The 14,456-nt window shown below is 44.0% G+C and overlaps 1 protein-coding gene across 6 annotated transcripts in view; it reads right to left on the bottom strand.

The window, feature by feature from the left end:
* Positions 1-14,456, bottom strand: part of LOC310869716 (receptor-type tyrosine-protein phosphatase U-like) — a 176,688-nt gene that overhangs the window by 133,005 nt on the left and 29,227 nt on the right. Inside the window, exon 1 of one of the 6 annotated variants that reach the window (XM_083780581.1) lies at positions 7,681-7,774. The exons of 4 other annotated variants lie outside the window; for them this stretch is intronic. In XM_083780581.1, the coding sequence (XP_083636707.1) occupies positions 7,681-7,714 (34 nt within the window). In that variant the 5' untranslated portion in view covers positions 7,715-7,774. Of the gene's footprint in view, positions 1-7,528; positions 7,642-7,680; positions 7,775-14,456 lie in introns of those variants that run through there. One more of the 6 variants, XM_083780582.1, reaches the window with a different exon arrangement.

Genomic DNA, 14,456 nt, shown 5'->3' with positions numbered 1-14,456 from the left:
CTACTGCACTTTGGCTTTGTAGGGCAGTATAGCTGAGGTATTTTTTCCCACCATGTGGAAGGCTGCTTAAAAGGTCCTTGAGGGAGTAAGTATACATATAAGGGCTGACCTAAATCCATTACATGAAAGCTTGGTCTAATTTTAGTGGTTACATATTCATAATAGCTAGCTACGTCAATACAGATTCCAGGCATGGACAGTTAACAGCGTTATCATTTTGCTCAAGGTTAGTAGGTTAAACAATATTATATGCATGGCCTTTCTAATGATTTTGTGTAATTGTGTGGGACATGATTCAAGTCGAGCAATACTAAATGAATAAAACCTCCATAGTTGTTCTCATTTAAAGATTTGTTTTGTTTAATTTATGGTAAAAGGCTTCACATTGATTTACACAACATAGTGTGATTGCATGATGTCACATCAGCCATGCAGTGCTCCAATGTCGATTTCCTGGTAAGAAATAAACAGTTGCTCAAAGCAGAACTGAAGTCAATTATGTGTGAAATGAGTGCATGTCAACAGGACGGATGCTGATATTTATTCCTGTAAGGGAATTCAATGAGGTTCCAGCATTGCAGAGAGTGGTACACGGTGTGCTTTGCACTGGGTCCTAGGCTCCACTGTGGGTGGCCTCTGCACTGCCAGCTCTGACCCAGATCATTTAGTGTTTCTTATTTATTTATTTGCCGAATAAAACATGTGACCATGGAGTCCCCTGCATGGAAAAACAAGTGGCCACCACAGATTCAGGGAGTGAATACCGCTCCACTCCACACCTGAGTTCTGCAGCCCTCACAGCACAGCAGGCACCTGCTCACCGAGGGGTCTCCTATGCCCAGCTGCAGGGGCCCGACCTGCATTACTGTGAAATGGAGCCGAAACTGTAAAGACCCTCACTGGGCAAACACAGCTATGAGACAGATAGATAGATAAAAAAAACCTCAGAGGAGATCAGTGAAACATTAACAACTAGAAACCAGGAGGATAGGAGTGTGTGTGATGTTTGGCAAAATGTTTAGGAGTAATATAAACATGTTTGTTTGTGTGTGTGTGTGTGTGTGTGTGTGTGTGTGTGTGTGTGTGTGTGTGTGTGTGTGTGTGTGTGTGTGTGTGTGTGTGTGTGTGTGTGTGTGTGTGTGTGCAGGTGCGTGTGTGTGTGTGTGTGTGTGTGTGTGTGTGACGCGACTTGGCCTGTTGTAGCGCCACCATGACGCTGATTTGCATGAAATTTTGATCAAATCTGAAGGAGTAATATTAGAATATGTGTTTTACATATGTCGACCTCCTGGTGGCGCTATAAAGAGCAGATGTGAAAAATTCCAGGCAAAGGTTTTTCTTGCCCTCTAGGGAGTGTGCATACAAGGTTTTACACAGATCTGTGCAGTTAGAGTTGATGGTTCTAGAGAGACTGTGTACCAATTTGCGAAATGTTTGGACAAAGCGGCCTCCTGGTGGCGCTATAACAGGCCAATGTGAAAACCTTGGGGCAGAGGTTCAGCTGTGGCATTCAGGAAGAGTGTGTGCAGAGTATGCCTGCGATCAAGCCAACGGTGCCGGAGATTAGCTGTCCACAGACGGACGGACGGACACAAGCACGGACGGACGGAAAGACGGAGTGCAAAACATACTCTCTCACCATGATTTCGGCCTGGTGGAGACAATAATCATCAAAATGCTGATAGCAGTCCCAAGAGCATCTGACGTTGATGAAGAAGAAACCTAATGTAGACATTGATGAAGAAAGACAGCCATGTTGTGTCATGTAATTAAAGTCATGTAGCTCTGTAGGAAGTGCTAGATTTGCAACTTATTTTACAAATGTTTGGATGACTAATGTTTTGGTGGCATATTTGTTCATATTTATGAACAAATAACCCAATACAAAAGTCAGGGTCTCTAAACTGAAGCATTGGATTGGATTTTACTCAAGAGAGAGTGTCTGCGTGTGTTTGCGTGCGTGCGTATATATTAGAGCCACGCATGCAAGCCCGTCGATACGATACCTGAGGGCCGTTTCTTTATTTGACCAATCAGCACAGGCTCGGGCTCTGTACAGACCCCATTACATTAATTTTGAGCAGTGAATTTCACCCAGCCTAGACCATTGTGGACAAGTCTCAGCATGTTGCAGCCGTAGTTCCGTGACAACAACACACGCACGCGCGCCCACACGCACACACGCAGCACAGAGCACACCAAAAGCTTGTTGTTCAATCGCGGGGAGCTCCAAGCAGTCACAAATAACTGCAGGGAAATCTGAAGCTTGGAAGCAGTTTGATTTACTTACCATTCTAACCAACGAGGCAGTTGGTTTTTCACAGTGCAGAAAATGTAAGTGTTCTTGACTTATTCTTGTGGATTTGTTTTTTATCAGAGCGCGAGTATAGCAGATGCTCTTCTCCAAATTGTTTTGAAAAACTGCATGGCTGGAGTCAGTAAAGGTGGTTGCACACTGGACGCGTTTTTCGGAAAACAGATGGAGAAATGCAGCTAAAAATCCGAAAAACGCGCTCGGTGTGTGGGGACCTTAAGTGGCATAAACAAATACTAAATTATATATGGTTATATAGAAATCACACCCGTGTGAAAGTGAGGGGCGCTCGTTATCAACATATAGTAACATCATCATACATGATACATCATCTCATTCTGGCCAATCTCTCCTAAATACTGCGTAGTGTCTGACATCTCTCTACCAGCAACATGTATACAACGGTAACCCCCATGGCACAATCGATATGGGATGCTCAAACAATGACACATCTCCCATCATCTCATTCCGGCCAATTAAAATTTCGTTCGTCTTTAATGTTTGTGAGGCCATTCATTGTCAATGGCATTCAATGTTTGTATTTGCGCAAACACTCAAAGCTGGCCATTCATTATCACTGGCATTCAATGTTTGTGTTAGGACAATGTTTGTGTTTACACAAACCCTCAAAGCTGCACATAGGAAAAATCTTCAAATATGAATCGTTCACACAAGAGACACTGTTGAGGAATTATTTGGCACAGGATGAAATAAAGTGATATCCGACAGCAGTTTGGCCTCATGAGTTAGTCGTTTATTGAATAAAAGTAGAAAGTCGACTTGATGGAATCACGACCGCTCTTAAGGAGGAGATCGTCATAACATGAGGGGAGAAGGCATAAACATGACATTATAAGGGCATGCACAAACAACAGTGGGTGTGTCCTTCTGGTCAAAGAGGTGGATCTGCCTGTCCATCTGGGCAGGCAGTCACCAGGTTCAACCAGAGATTTAGTGACGGGCAAAGCCCCTCGCGGCCTTGGAGTGCCCAGCAGGCAGAGAGGGGAGTGAACGAGCTCTGATGTGTGAGAACAGAGATCTCAGGTCACACGCCTCCTCTGGCCTGCTGCAGACACGTAGGAGATTAAACATGTCAAAGTAAATTTAGGGTGTATATATGAACTAATCTTTAGAGTGTTTGTGAACAGACCTACACAGATCTAAGGGAATCAATATAATCGATATTTTTCCCCAACAACACCAAGTAACAACAGTGGAAAGTGGCCAGAGGTTAAAGGTGAAGCCTTGACAGTTGGATAATGGCTCGAGGAAGGTTCACCCAGTGGAATAACAGCCGTATAGCGGTAGCTATTTATTCAGAGAGCGTGTCCAACAGAGGCTTAGAGACACTGTCAAAACCTCCCTGGAGATGCACAATGTCAGAACCTCAACCTCACACACATACATCCACCTCCAGTGTTCGAGTTTCCAGAGTTTGAGTTTCCAGAGACGCTGCAGGAAAGCATTTTGCACTCCAGTCATTACAGCTCAGCTCTTCAGCACAGCAGGCCAACAGCCGTGAAGGCTATGCAAATATGTGACTGCTGAGCCAAGCAGGGATGAAGCAACACCATCTCTAAAATACATATTTCCATAACAGTAAGAGTACGCCACTATACCATTTAAAACTTTTTCTTCCAACAATACTTCCAATTAAGCAGCTTTTTTAATGGCCAGAGGGTGTGCATTCAGAGGAGAAAGCTCAAACATACTGTGTGACTCACTTTATTAGAATGTAATCCTATTCTGGCACCAACCGTATAACACTGGAGACAGTGTGGAGGCCAGTGGATCTAAGCCTTTTCAGGTCACACAACCCCCCAAATAATCATATTTGACCTGGGGACCCCCCGCACCCTGACAAGCACTTGGAATAGGAGTCGAGGCATCACATTTAGTTTAACTCAGTTCCACAGATAGTGTGTAAATACTAAATAGATCTGCTATTTTTGAGTGGTGCAACCATTCCTATACAGAGCTTTGTGTGTCTCTGGTAGCCTGGTTAACCGAATCAGCCGTTGGCAAAAATAAATTGCCTGCCGGCGGATTACGGTCTGGAGAGGCTCAATTGTACGACAATTTCCTACACCAGAGAAATGGGGCGGCCAATCGGGACACGGTATGCAATATGGGCGGGCTTTGGTACAGTGACTTTCAATGCTTGAGACCTTTGACTGACAGTAGCTCTGACCAATTGCGTCAAAGAGAAAATGTTTCAACCCGCCCCCCCTGGAAATGAAATCCAAGCTGAGCCTCCCCAGACTAATATCCTGCGGTCCGTGCGATATTACCGGTAGTCTGGTTTATTAACCAGGCTATGTCTCTGGGTCCCTGCCTGGGTCGCTGGCTGGCTGCCTGGGTCTGTCAGAGCACGAAAATAGTGTTTGGTTGGTTTTCACCACCAAGTGTCACTGTTGCGCAGCTTAACACACACACATTAACTGTACAGTATATATGATGATTTTGGGTGTGACAGTACAGTACAGTACAGTACAGTACAGTACAGTACAGTACAGTACAGTACAGTACAGTACAGTACAGGGACCTCCTGGGGACCCCCACACGGTTTGCCGCCGGAACCGGCCCGGCCCCCTAGGCGCGTTCCTGGGGGTCTGGATGTTCCGGGGACCCCCACATGGAGTTGCACCACTCAGTTCACATGGGTGTGATTTTGACAATTTGGCGTGTGTGTGTGTGTGTGTGTGTGTTTTGCACGCACGCACGTTGCACGTGTGTGCAATTGTCTGTAGAAGCTTATGTGTGCAACAGTGTGCATCTTCTGAACATTAACCAAGAAATAAAAGTTTACGATGGGGTAATATGATGACACTTAAGCTGCTGTACTGATAATATTTTAATGCTGCTCTCTATCTGTCACGCCAGCGAGACTGCTGAGACGCTCCCTGTCCTACTAGATCGAATCCATATTTAAATGCTCACACACTCTGTAGAGCTGCCAAGAATGTATAAGAACTGGCAACAGAACGTGGGTCACACAGTAAACACATCAGCTTGTTCTTTGTTTAGCACCACTATTGGCTCCTGGCCACCACAATCCATTGAAAAGAAAGTTGAATATAATTTATAATGTATGTAATGGCATCGATCCATGAACTGACTTCAAATGAAAATTCACAACATCTGTTTGTTGTGTGTACATGCATTGCATGTGTGTGTGTGTGTGTGTGTGTGTGCGCAGGCGAGTATGTACAGATTTGCCTCAGGGTGAGGTGTTGAGCTCCATGCCAACCCTTTCTCCCCTCTGGGTGCAGAGAAGGCAGGGTGCATCTCTGCATCACATGTCTCTCGTCTTGTTCAGTGTCGGGCAACAAGTGGGAAAGTGTGACCTTGAAGATATTAACAGCACCTTCCAAGTAGTATCAAACTTCTGATGGAGGTCAGCCTCTCAGGAGACGACCTGGAGATTCACTGTGACAAGACGAGCCATGAAGCCACTAGCAGATGGCTGGAGCCAGGCAGCGGTGCACAGAGCGTGACAAGAAGGACCCGTGTCACTAGTCGGCCCCTCAAAGCCCAGCGGAGGAGCAGCACTCATGGGTGATAATGACCACAGGCCTCCTGTGTAGCAGCAGAACAAGCAGCCGGAAGGAGAAATGAACCACGGGGGAAATCACTGTCGCAGGGCGGAAAACTTGTATCTCCAATCTCCATGCATCTTTTTTTCATAAATTAATGCCCTGCCTATACAAGCTCACAACGCATCATGATAACGTGACACGTTGTGCAGATCGCCTATTTTCACTAGTTTAGAAAAAATCACACCTGTGTGAACCGAGTGGTGCAACTCCCCTCTCCCCCCCCCCCTCCTCTCTCTCTCTCTCTCTCTCTCTCTCTTTATTATTCATATTATTAGCTTTATTATGGATATCAATGAACCTAGACAGTCAGTAGTTGGATTTGCGTCCAGCAGGTGGCAGCCATGTCACATACTTCTCTCTTTCCAATTTCACGCATGCGCACACCACTCGTGCTCATGACGGATACATACATGATACCCACGGACATTCCTGATTGTAGGAGTGGTTGCACCACTCAAAAATGTGAAAGTGGTTAAAGGTGATATAGACAGGTTTCCAGTGTTTGTACACAGAATTCAAATAGCTCCACCCCCATTTCAACAAATAAGCACCTACAACCCACTCCACATGAACGATATTGATGTAACCAGGAGATTTTATGGGGGTCCGACGTTCTGACTTCTGTAGGATACTCCGAGTTCTGAGGGGTGCTTGCTGCTGGTGTTTTCACACCACCCAGACCATGCGCTATACATAGTGATTCTCATCATTTCAATACATAATCATAAACATGCTATTTCACATGAAGATTAGTGAAACTAAGATATGGGGATATGCTGTATATTATACATTGCAATCGCATCACAAAAAGTTTAAATACCCCGAGGTGACGTCCCGAGCAGTAAACTCTAGTGGGTATAAAAACAGTCCCTTCAGCCAGAGGGAGCCAAAGGGAGAGTGTGCTGTTGCAGGAGAACACCTCAGCATCATGATAGAGGGAACAAATATATATATATATATATATAAATACATATATATAAAAAAAGATATATAAAAATACATTTATATATATTTTACATTTTGGCTTAAAACTAAAAACTAAACTAAACTAAAAAACTAAAAAACGTCTATATCACCTTTAAGTAGGTTTTATAAATATTGAACCAATGAAAGATATTAACAAGAGTATTGGACTAAATAATAACTACCATGGATCGGAACACTTTTTTTTCCAGATTTCCTCAAAGTAACGGTTTTGGACATACAAGGTGTCCACCCAACAGCGATGAAATGAGCTGGGACGACAGCGGATTGGAGAGCTGTCAATCTGGCTTTGATCCTGGGTCTCACACCACTAACTCCCACACCTCTCTCTCTCTCCTGGGCCCAGCATGCTAAGCATGCATGAAACAGAAGAGACAAGAGGGATATTACACATCTTTACGTTTTGCTTCAAGAGCAGCAGATTTCTAAACCCCCCACCCCCTTTCATCTCTCTCATCCTTCTATTTCCTTCTCATGAGGCTTGGGTGGTATAATTTGTTATACCTTCCTGTCATTTCACCGGGGCATACAGTAAATGGCGGTATTTAAAAGCTGAGCTGCTGGTGAGTCATTGAAGCATGCATGCCATTGTCTAGCCTGCGATGATGTGTCTAACATGCAATTAACCTACTTGGAGGATATTTCGTTAACTTCACCCGTGTGTCTCTTGAAGGAGAACGTCTTCTACTCTGTTGGGAGTCGGTGAGGCGGCCAATGACTTCCAGGTTTAGTGGTGGTGGGGCCCTCTACACTGCGCCCCTGTCGGATCAAGTCCCAACTTACGTCCCATACAGTAGCTACCCTCGATCAGTCCCATTAGGGAAAGACAAGGCCACACAATCCGATGCTCCGGAAGTCCATCCCTGCTCTCACCACGTCCAGGGCTTGTGCGTTGCACCAGTCTCCCAGCACCAGGCACGTCATTCAGGAGCGGTGGATTCTCGAGCCGCAATGGTTCGAGATGGTGGTGCTGCAGGCTCCGCTTGCGGCTTGAATGGCCCTCCTAAAGGCCTTACTGTGGTTTGTTGGGCTTCCTCCTCACAGAAGACACCAACCCAAACTGCTCCCGGGTGCCGTCTACATTCCGGCTATCACCCGTCTCTCCGGCGGTCACCAGACTATTCCTGGTTGTCACATAGTCTATTCCTATGAGTCACTATAAATAAACTGCCTCCCCCTGGCCAGCCGGGGCGCCTGATGGAGGGGAAAGGAACTGGTGTTCCTTCCACGCGCTACGTCCAACCAGGGAAACTCCCCCCTGTCAGGTGTAAAGGAGCAACTTGGACACTCAGGCATGAGTTCAAGTTCCGTTGCTCTCCCCTTGTCCCCCATATAAGGGGACTAGGTTGGTGGAGGGTGTGTAGAGCCCAGGATCACATTAGATGATTGACACAGGGGTGAAAAATGGGTTACAAAATCGTGGGATAAAAAATATATTAAAAAAAATGAGTCACTATAAATAGAACAACTAAAACAAAAATACATCGCATGGATGCACCTGGGACGTATTCTCAGTGATGTATCCTACGGTCATCTGGGTTTCGGATCCCTCAACATCATACCCCTCACTCAGGTGGCAGCCGATGGCTGCACGACACTAAACTGGACTTCTAATGATAATATACGAGAGAAGGAAAAGAACCTTCTTAGGTCTTTCTACAAGTCTTGCTGGGTTTAAATACTTATGGTCCATAAAAACGTAACAAGAATCCTTCCATAGATTCAGAATACCTTACTGACTGACAGTTGAATACAATCGTGTGGATAATAAACTGATTTTGTAGTTGGAAGAAGCCATCTCAATATTTTCATGTATCGATGTCTGTACTCTTCACATTATTGTAATTCAAACCTTCTACTATATAATATCGTAATAGCTCATATCATGGTATACCTCATCTTGGAGGCATGACTGCAGAGTTGGTCCAGGCTTGCACATGCATTGTGTGTTTGTGCACATTCATGCAGTTTGTGTTTGTGTCTGTGCATGCGGTGTGCGTGTGCACACGTAGTTTGTGTTTGTGCCTACAGTGCTGGTGTACAGGGTGTGCATGTGTGTGTGTGTGTGTGTGTGTGTGTGTGTGTGTGTGTGTGTGTGTGTGTGTGAACTGTGCGCACGCTTGCAAGCACACAAGCACGGGGTTTGTGTGAGAGTGTGCAGCCTGTCAGACGTACAGTGGAGTTATAAACAAACATGCTTAGAGGAGTGTAGCTTTTCATCATCTTGGAGTGTAATGAAAAGCAACATTACCAGAAAGTCTCTGCGGGTCTAATCAACTCAAAGTCCCGCAGCACTGCTTCCACACAAACCACTGACCACATTTCTGGCTCCAATAAAAAGTGAATGGTTATAGGGGAAGACTAAATAAAATAAAACAATGAAAAGCTAATGGTTGTAGTTGGAAGACTAAATAAAATAAAACAATGAAAAGCTAATGGTTATAGTTGGAAGACTAAATAAAATAAAACAATGAAAAGCTAATGGTTAGGGGGAAAACTGAACAATGCAATAAAACTATGAAAAGCAAATGGTTATAGGAAAACAAAAAAGGTTTGTGATGCTGGATTGTGCAGAAAACGTGCGTGAAAAGCAAACAGCAGAATGTTACTTTATCATTGTGGGCAAATATACCTCACATGCCTTTCATATTTCACTGTCTGATGTTTATTGATTTCGATACAAGAAAACTCTACATTTCAATTTTGCCACTAAAGGAGCAATAACATTAAAGTTCAGTTGAAGGTAAAACATTACCCTCAGGGCTGCTCATTCCATATTCAGGATAAATATGACTTTTCTTTCCTCTATCTTAACAATCTCTGTCTCTCGGTTCTCGTGAAGCAATCATTTATATTCTCTTCTCCTCCAGGCATTGCGTAAATGACATGAAATAGCAGAATGTAATGCAGCAGTCAGGCCTGCTATACAAACAACACACCACAACATTTGTGACTGCAAAGTTTGTGCAAACATACACATTGATGACATAAAATAAGAGCTGTAGCCTGTTGCCATTTATGAACATCTGTATAATGAGGGTACAGGATACCCCCAGAGCAAGAGGGAAGTAAACTAGTAGCATTATATACATACACACACGGAGGATAGACAGGAACGCCCATAAACGTCACATCCGCGTAGCGTGCCTTCCGCACTTCTGGCGCACTTCCGCCCTCACGTCGATAAACGTCACTCCAATGAACTGCAGCGGCCAATGAGGCATCTATTTTATTTTTTTATATCTATGAGGACATCTGGAATCGTTCACTGGCCCTCGGAAAGTTGAGACTTAACACACACACACACTGTAATGTAGCACTGCAGGCCACATTATAGAGACCTTTTATCACTGTGTTGACTGTAATGTAGCACGGCAGGCCACATTATAGACATTTTATCACTGTGTTCATGTGTTGACTGTAATGTAGCGCTGCAGGCCACATTATAGAGACCTTTTATCACTGTGTTGACTGAAATGTAGCGCTGCAGGCCACATTATAGACATTTTATCACTGTGTTCATGTGTTGACTGTAATGTAGCACGGCAGGCCACATTATAGACATTTTATCACTGTGTTCATGTGTTGACTGTAATGTAGCACGGCAGGCCATATTGTAGACATTTTATCACTGTGTTCATGGGTTGACTGTAATGTAGCGCTGCAGGCCACATTATAGAGACCTTTTATCACAGTTTAAACTCCACCTCCCTCAACCAAGAAAACAACAATTGGTTTGTCAACAACGATGCAGCATTACTCACAATTTTGGTAAATAAATACAAATACAAAGTAAGCACAATATACACCCAGGATATCCACTACACAAACAAGCGTAATATAACACCTATTTCCAATGTGGTCCTGCAAACATAAATACAAATGATATTGCACAAATCAATTTAAAACGTTTTCAAATCTTTTGAAAATAGCAGATCTAAACAATCGGCACAGGTCTCCACCAGGGCAGGTCAGGTTGTGGCCTCATGGTGGCGCTATAACAGGCTGTTGAGGAAGATTTGGGCCGGAGGTTCGTGTTGGAGGGATGCAGGTACAATGTTTTTCCATGTGTGCATACATAAGTTGTATACAGATCGATGCAGTTATAGCTAAAAACAGGAATTGGCCTGTTATAGCGCCACCGTGAGGCTGATTTTGAGGAAAAAATTGTGGCATGTCGTCCTCGGCCTAGTGAAAATGTGCGTGTATAATTTAACGGAAATTGCACACTGTGTTTGTGATTTGTGGCCTTTTTTCGAAATGGACGAATCGTGTGAGCTTTGGAAGCCAATCTTAGCCAATCAGGATGGAAGATGGGAAATGGTGGCGCTCCGTGTTGATCACATGACTATGGAGATAGTGTATACCGATTTGCGTGAAATTTGGATAAAATCTGAAGGAGTAATAATAGAAGATGTGTTTTACATATGTCGGCCTCCTGGTGGCGCTATAAAGAGCAGATGTGAAAAATTCCAGGCAAAGGTTTTTCCTTGGCCTCTAGGGAGTTGGCATACAAAGTTATCCACAGATCCGTGCAGTTAGAGGTAAAAACACTTTTCGGCCAGTTATAGCGCCACCTTGAGTCTGAGTTGAAATTGTTCATGTGGCATTTCGTCCTCAGCCTAGTGGGAATGTGGGTGCACAATTTCACGGAAATCACGCGATGTGTTCATGATTTGCAGCATTTTGTTTGAAACTGAGCACTCCTGTGAACTTTGGAAGCCAATGTTAACCAATCAGGATGGAGTCTGAGAAATCTGAAAGACCGGTTTCGTTGAATGGCTCTAGAGAGACTGTGTACCAATTTGCGTGATGTTTGGACAAAATCTGTAGGTGTACTGTGCAAAAACTTGTTTTGCACAAAGCGGCGTCCTGGTGGCGCTATAACAGGCCGTTCTGGAAAGTTTGGGGCAGAGGTTCATCGTTGGCATCCAGGGAGTGTGTGTGCAAAATGTGGCATCGAGCGGGTTAACGGTGGCCGAGATTAGCTGCTCACGGACACACGGACGGACGGACACACGGACACACGGACGGACGGACGGACGGACACACGGACGGACGGAGTGCAAAACATACTCTCCCCACATGCCTTCGGCCTGGTGGAGACAACAATCACAATGTGACACAATGTGAGCTTGTCCAAAATGTATAGGGCTGAAGTGGTTAATGTGGGATCGGATGCACACGCAGATTAGACACACCAACGGACCGACATGCAGAAACAACGGTCGGACATGCGCTTGTTTTGTAATAATCAAAATCCAACTAAATAAGTAACTATCGTAACTAAAGTTTTCAAAGAATTATAGTCGAGTAATTAGTAAAACAAAGTATTTGTCTCTGAGATGTATAGTGGAGTGAAAATAAAAGTATATATATATATACCTCAAGTACAATACTTGATTAAATGTACTTACTTCATGCCACTGAAAAACACAAATTAAAGCCCATCAGTGACTAGCCTGTAGCTTTTTTCCATTAACGGTGCAAGCTTTATTACTGTAGCAACAACATTCTATTCATAAGCAACACAATCTTCCTTTGTATAAGCCGTAGAATGGAGCCAGATGTTTTCACAAAAGAGAGAGAGAGAGAGAGAGAGAGAGAGAGAGAGAGAGAGAGAGATTGCGATAAATAATGACGAGAGAGAGAATCAGATGGAAGAAAAGATAGAGTCTAACAACAATATCAACCAAGGCCATCATGCACAGGAAGAAGAAATAGATTGGCTGGCGAGGAGACAAATGAACTGTATTGAATTGATGTTTGTCAGAACATTCCCACACTGGCATGCGTGTTACTTTTGTTCAATTTAGTTTTCTTTCCGTTAATTCCGCCATGCCGAAGGCATCTGCAGTACGGAGGTTGTTCACCCCGTATATTCTGCCACGACACGTCCTCTACAGCAGTGCAGTTCCCAAACTTTTCTGTCCGAGACCGAAAAGAGAGATTAGAACGGGTCCCGTTTGCCCGGGTTCCAAACTAGTGAAAATAGCAGATCTACAACACAACACGTCGCTTCGTGCCACGTTGCGAGCTTGTAGATCAGCTATTTTAACTACTTCTTAACATTAATTTTGTTTTCTAATTTATTAGATTTTTCTTTTATTTCTCCATGAAATTCAATGTATAGAAATCATTGAATTTGGTTTTAATTTATGGATTAATTTATTTTTTAAACAAAATGTATAGGAAACCAAAGAATGAAGGGACCGATAAAAATGTGACTTCAACCCACAAATGGGTTCCGACCCACTGTTTGGGAACCAGTGCTCTACAGCCAACTTCAATCTGGCCAGAGGTCAGTCAGTCTGCTGTGGGTCAACACAACTGCTACAAAGAGACCACATGAAGGAACTAATCATGACAACAACCGATACATAACATACACCCTCAATCCTGGAACAACAGCAGATGATGGAAACACCTGGGCCCTCATTTATCAACGTGGCGTATGCCAAAATATGGGCGCACACCGGAATTACCACAATTTGCGCCATTTAACATTTCCGCAAAACCTTGAACTTGAGCGTGCAAAAATCACGCCGGGTCGGGAGCTGCCGTAGGCTTTGTCCTCACCTGTTTTTCTGTCGTACACAAGCGGAGCAGCATTGTCTGAACTGCTGACAGGCTGTCACAGGCATCTAAACGTATGTTTTCACTCCTAAAATGTATAAAAAATATATTTTGTAAAGGCATGTCATGAAATTGGTAGGATATTTCCAAGTGTGCAAGCAAATAAAATCACGCAAATTAAAACAATGTTGCAAATTAGATGCTTAAGCCATTTAAACAGTGTTTTGCAGCATGAGCATACATGCGAGGAGCTGCCTGTGCAGAGTGAACTGCAGCTGCGGAGAGTCAAGAGCTCCCAACGTGGGTAGCCTACTGTAGCCTAATCAGTGAGGTGGGCAGCAAGGCAAGCGGGGCAAAAACTTTTTTTATTGGCTTTTCCCATCATGTAACCATGGTTTCCATACGTTGTGTGGTCATATTGCAGTTGCTCATGTCGATAAAAACGGGGGCGAGGCTTGATTTCATAGGGCGTGCCAGATTGATTTCAGCCGTCACATTTATCACTGCTAGGAATGAAATTAAGGAAGGATCAGCTGTTTGGGATCACTTTATAAATGTCGGGCCGACGTGAGTGTACTCCAAAAATGTAAACGTATGTTTTGTTTTGTTTTATCATTGAAGTGTGTGTGTGTGTGTGTGTGTGTGTGTGTGGGTGTGTGTGTGTGTGTGTGTGTGTGTGTGGTAATGACTAAAATCCAAGTGGACCCGATGATTGGCCGCCACAGCTGTCAATCACCCCCGTTTATTATAATAGGTGGTGTGTAAGATTTCACCTCTACTGACATTCCCACATTAAGGACATTACGTTGAAAGTGTTTCAAAGTCGAGACAAGTTGCCATAATTGCCAACACCGATGTCATGAAAGAAAAAAGTAAAATAATTGCCGAGTGAAACTACAGGAAGGGAGCGCAGCGAAAGGAAGTGGAGATGAGCTTCACAAGTAATGAAATCCAAGGTGTTTGTCATGCAAGGATGTGTCACA

The sequence above is a fragment of the Protomyctophum parallelum genome, assembly GCF_964188405.1.
Source record: "Protomyctophum parallelum genome assembly, chromosome: 1".
In the NCBI taxonomy this organism is placed as follows: domain Eukaryota; kingdom Metazoa; phylum Chordata; class Actinopteri; order Myctophiformes; family Myctophidae; genus Protomyctophum; species Protomyctophum parallelum.
The sequence above is the reverse complement of the archived record's forward strand: the minus strand, read 5'-3'. Positions and strand labels throughout refer to the sequence as shown.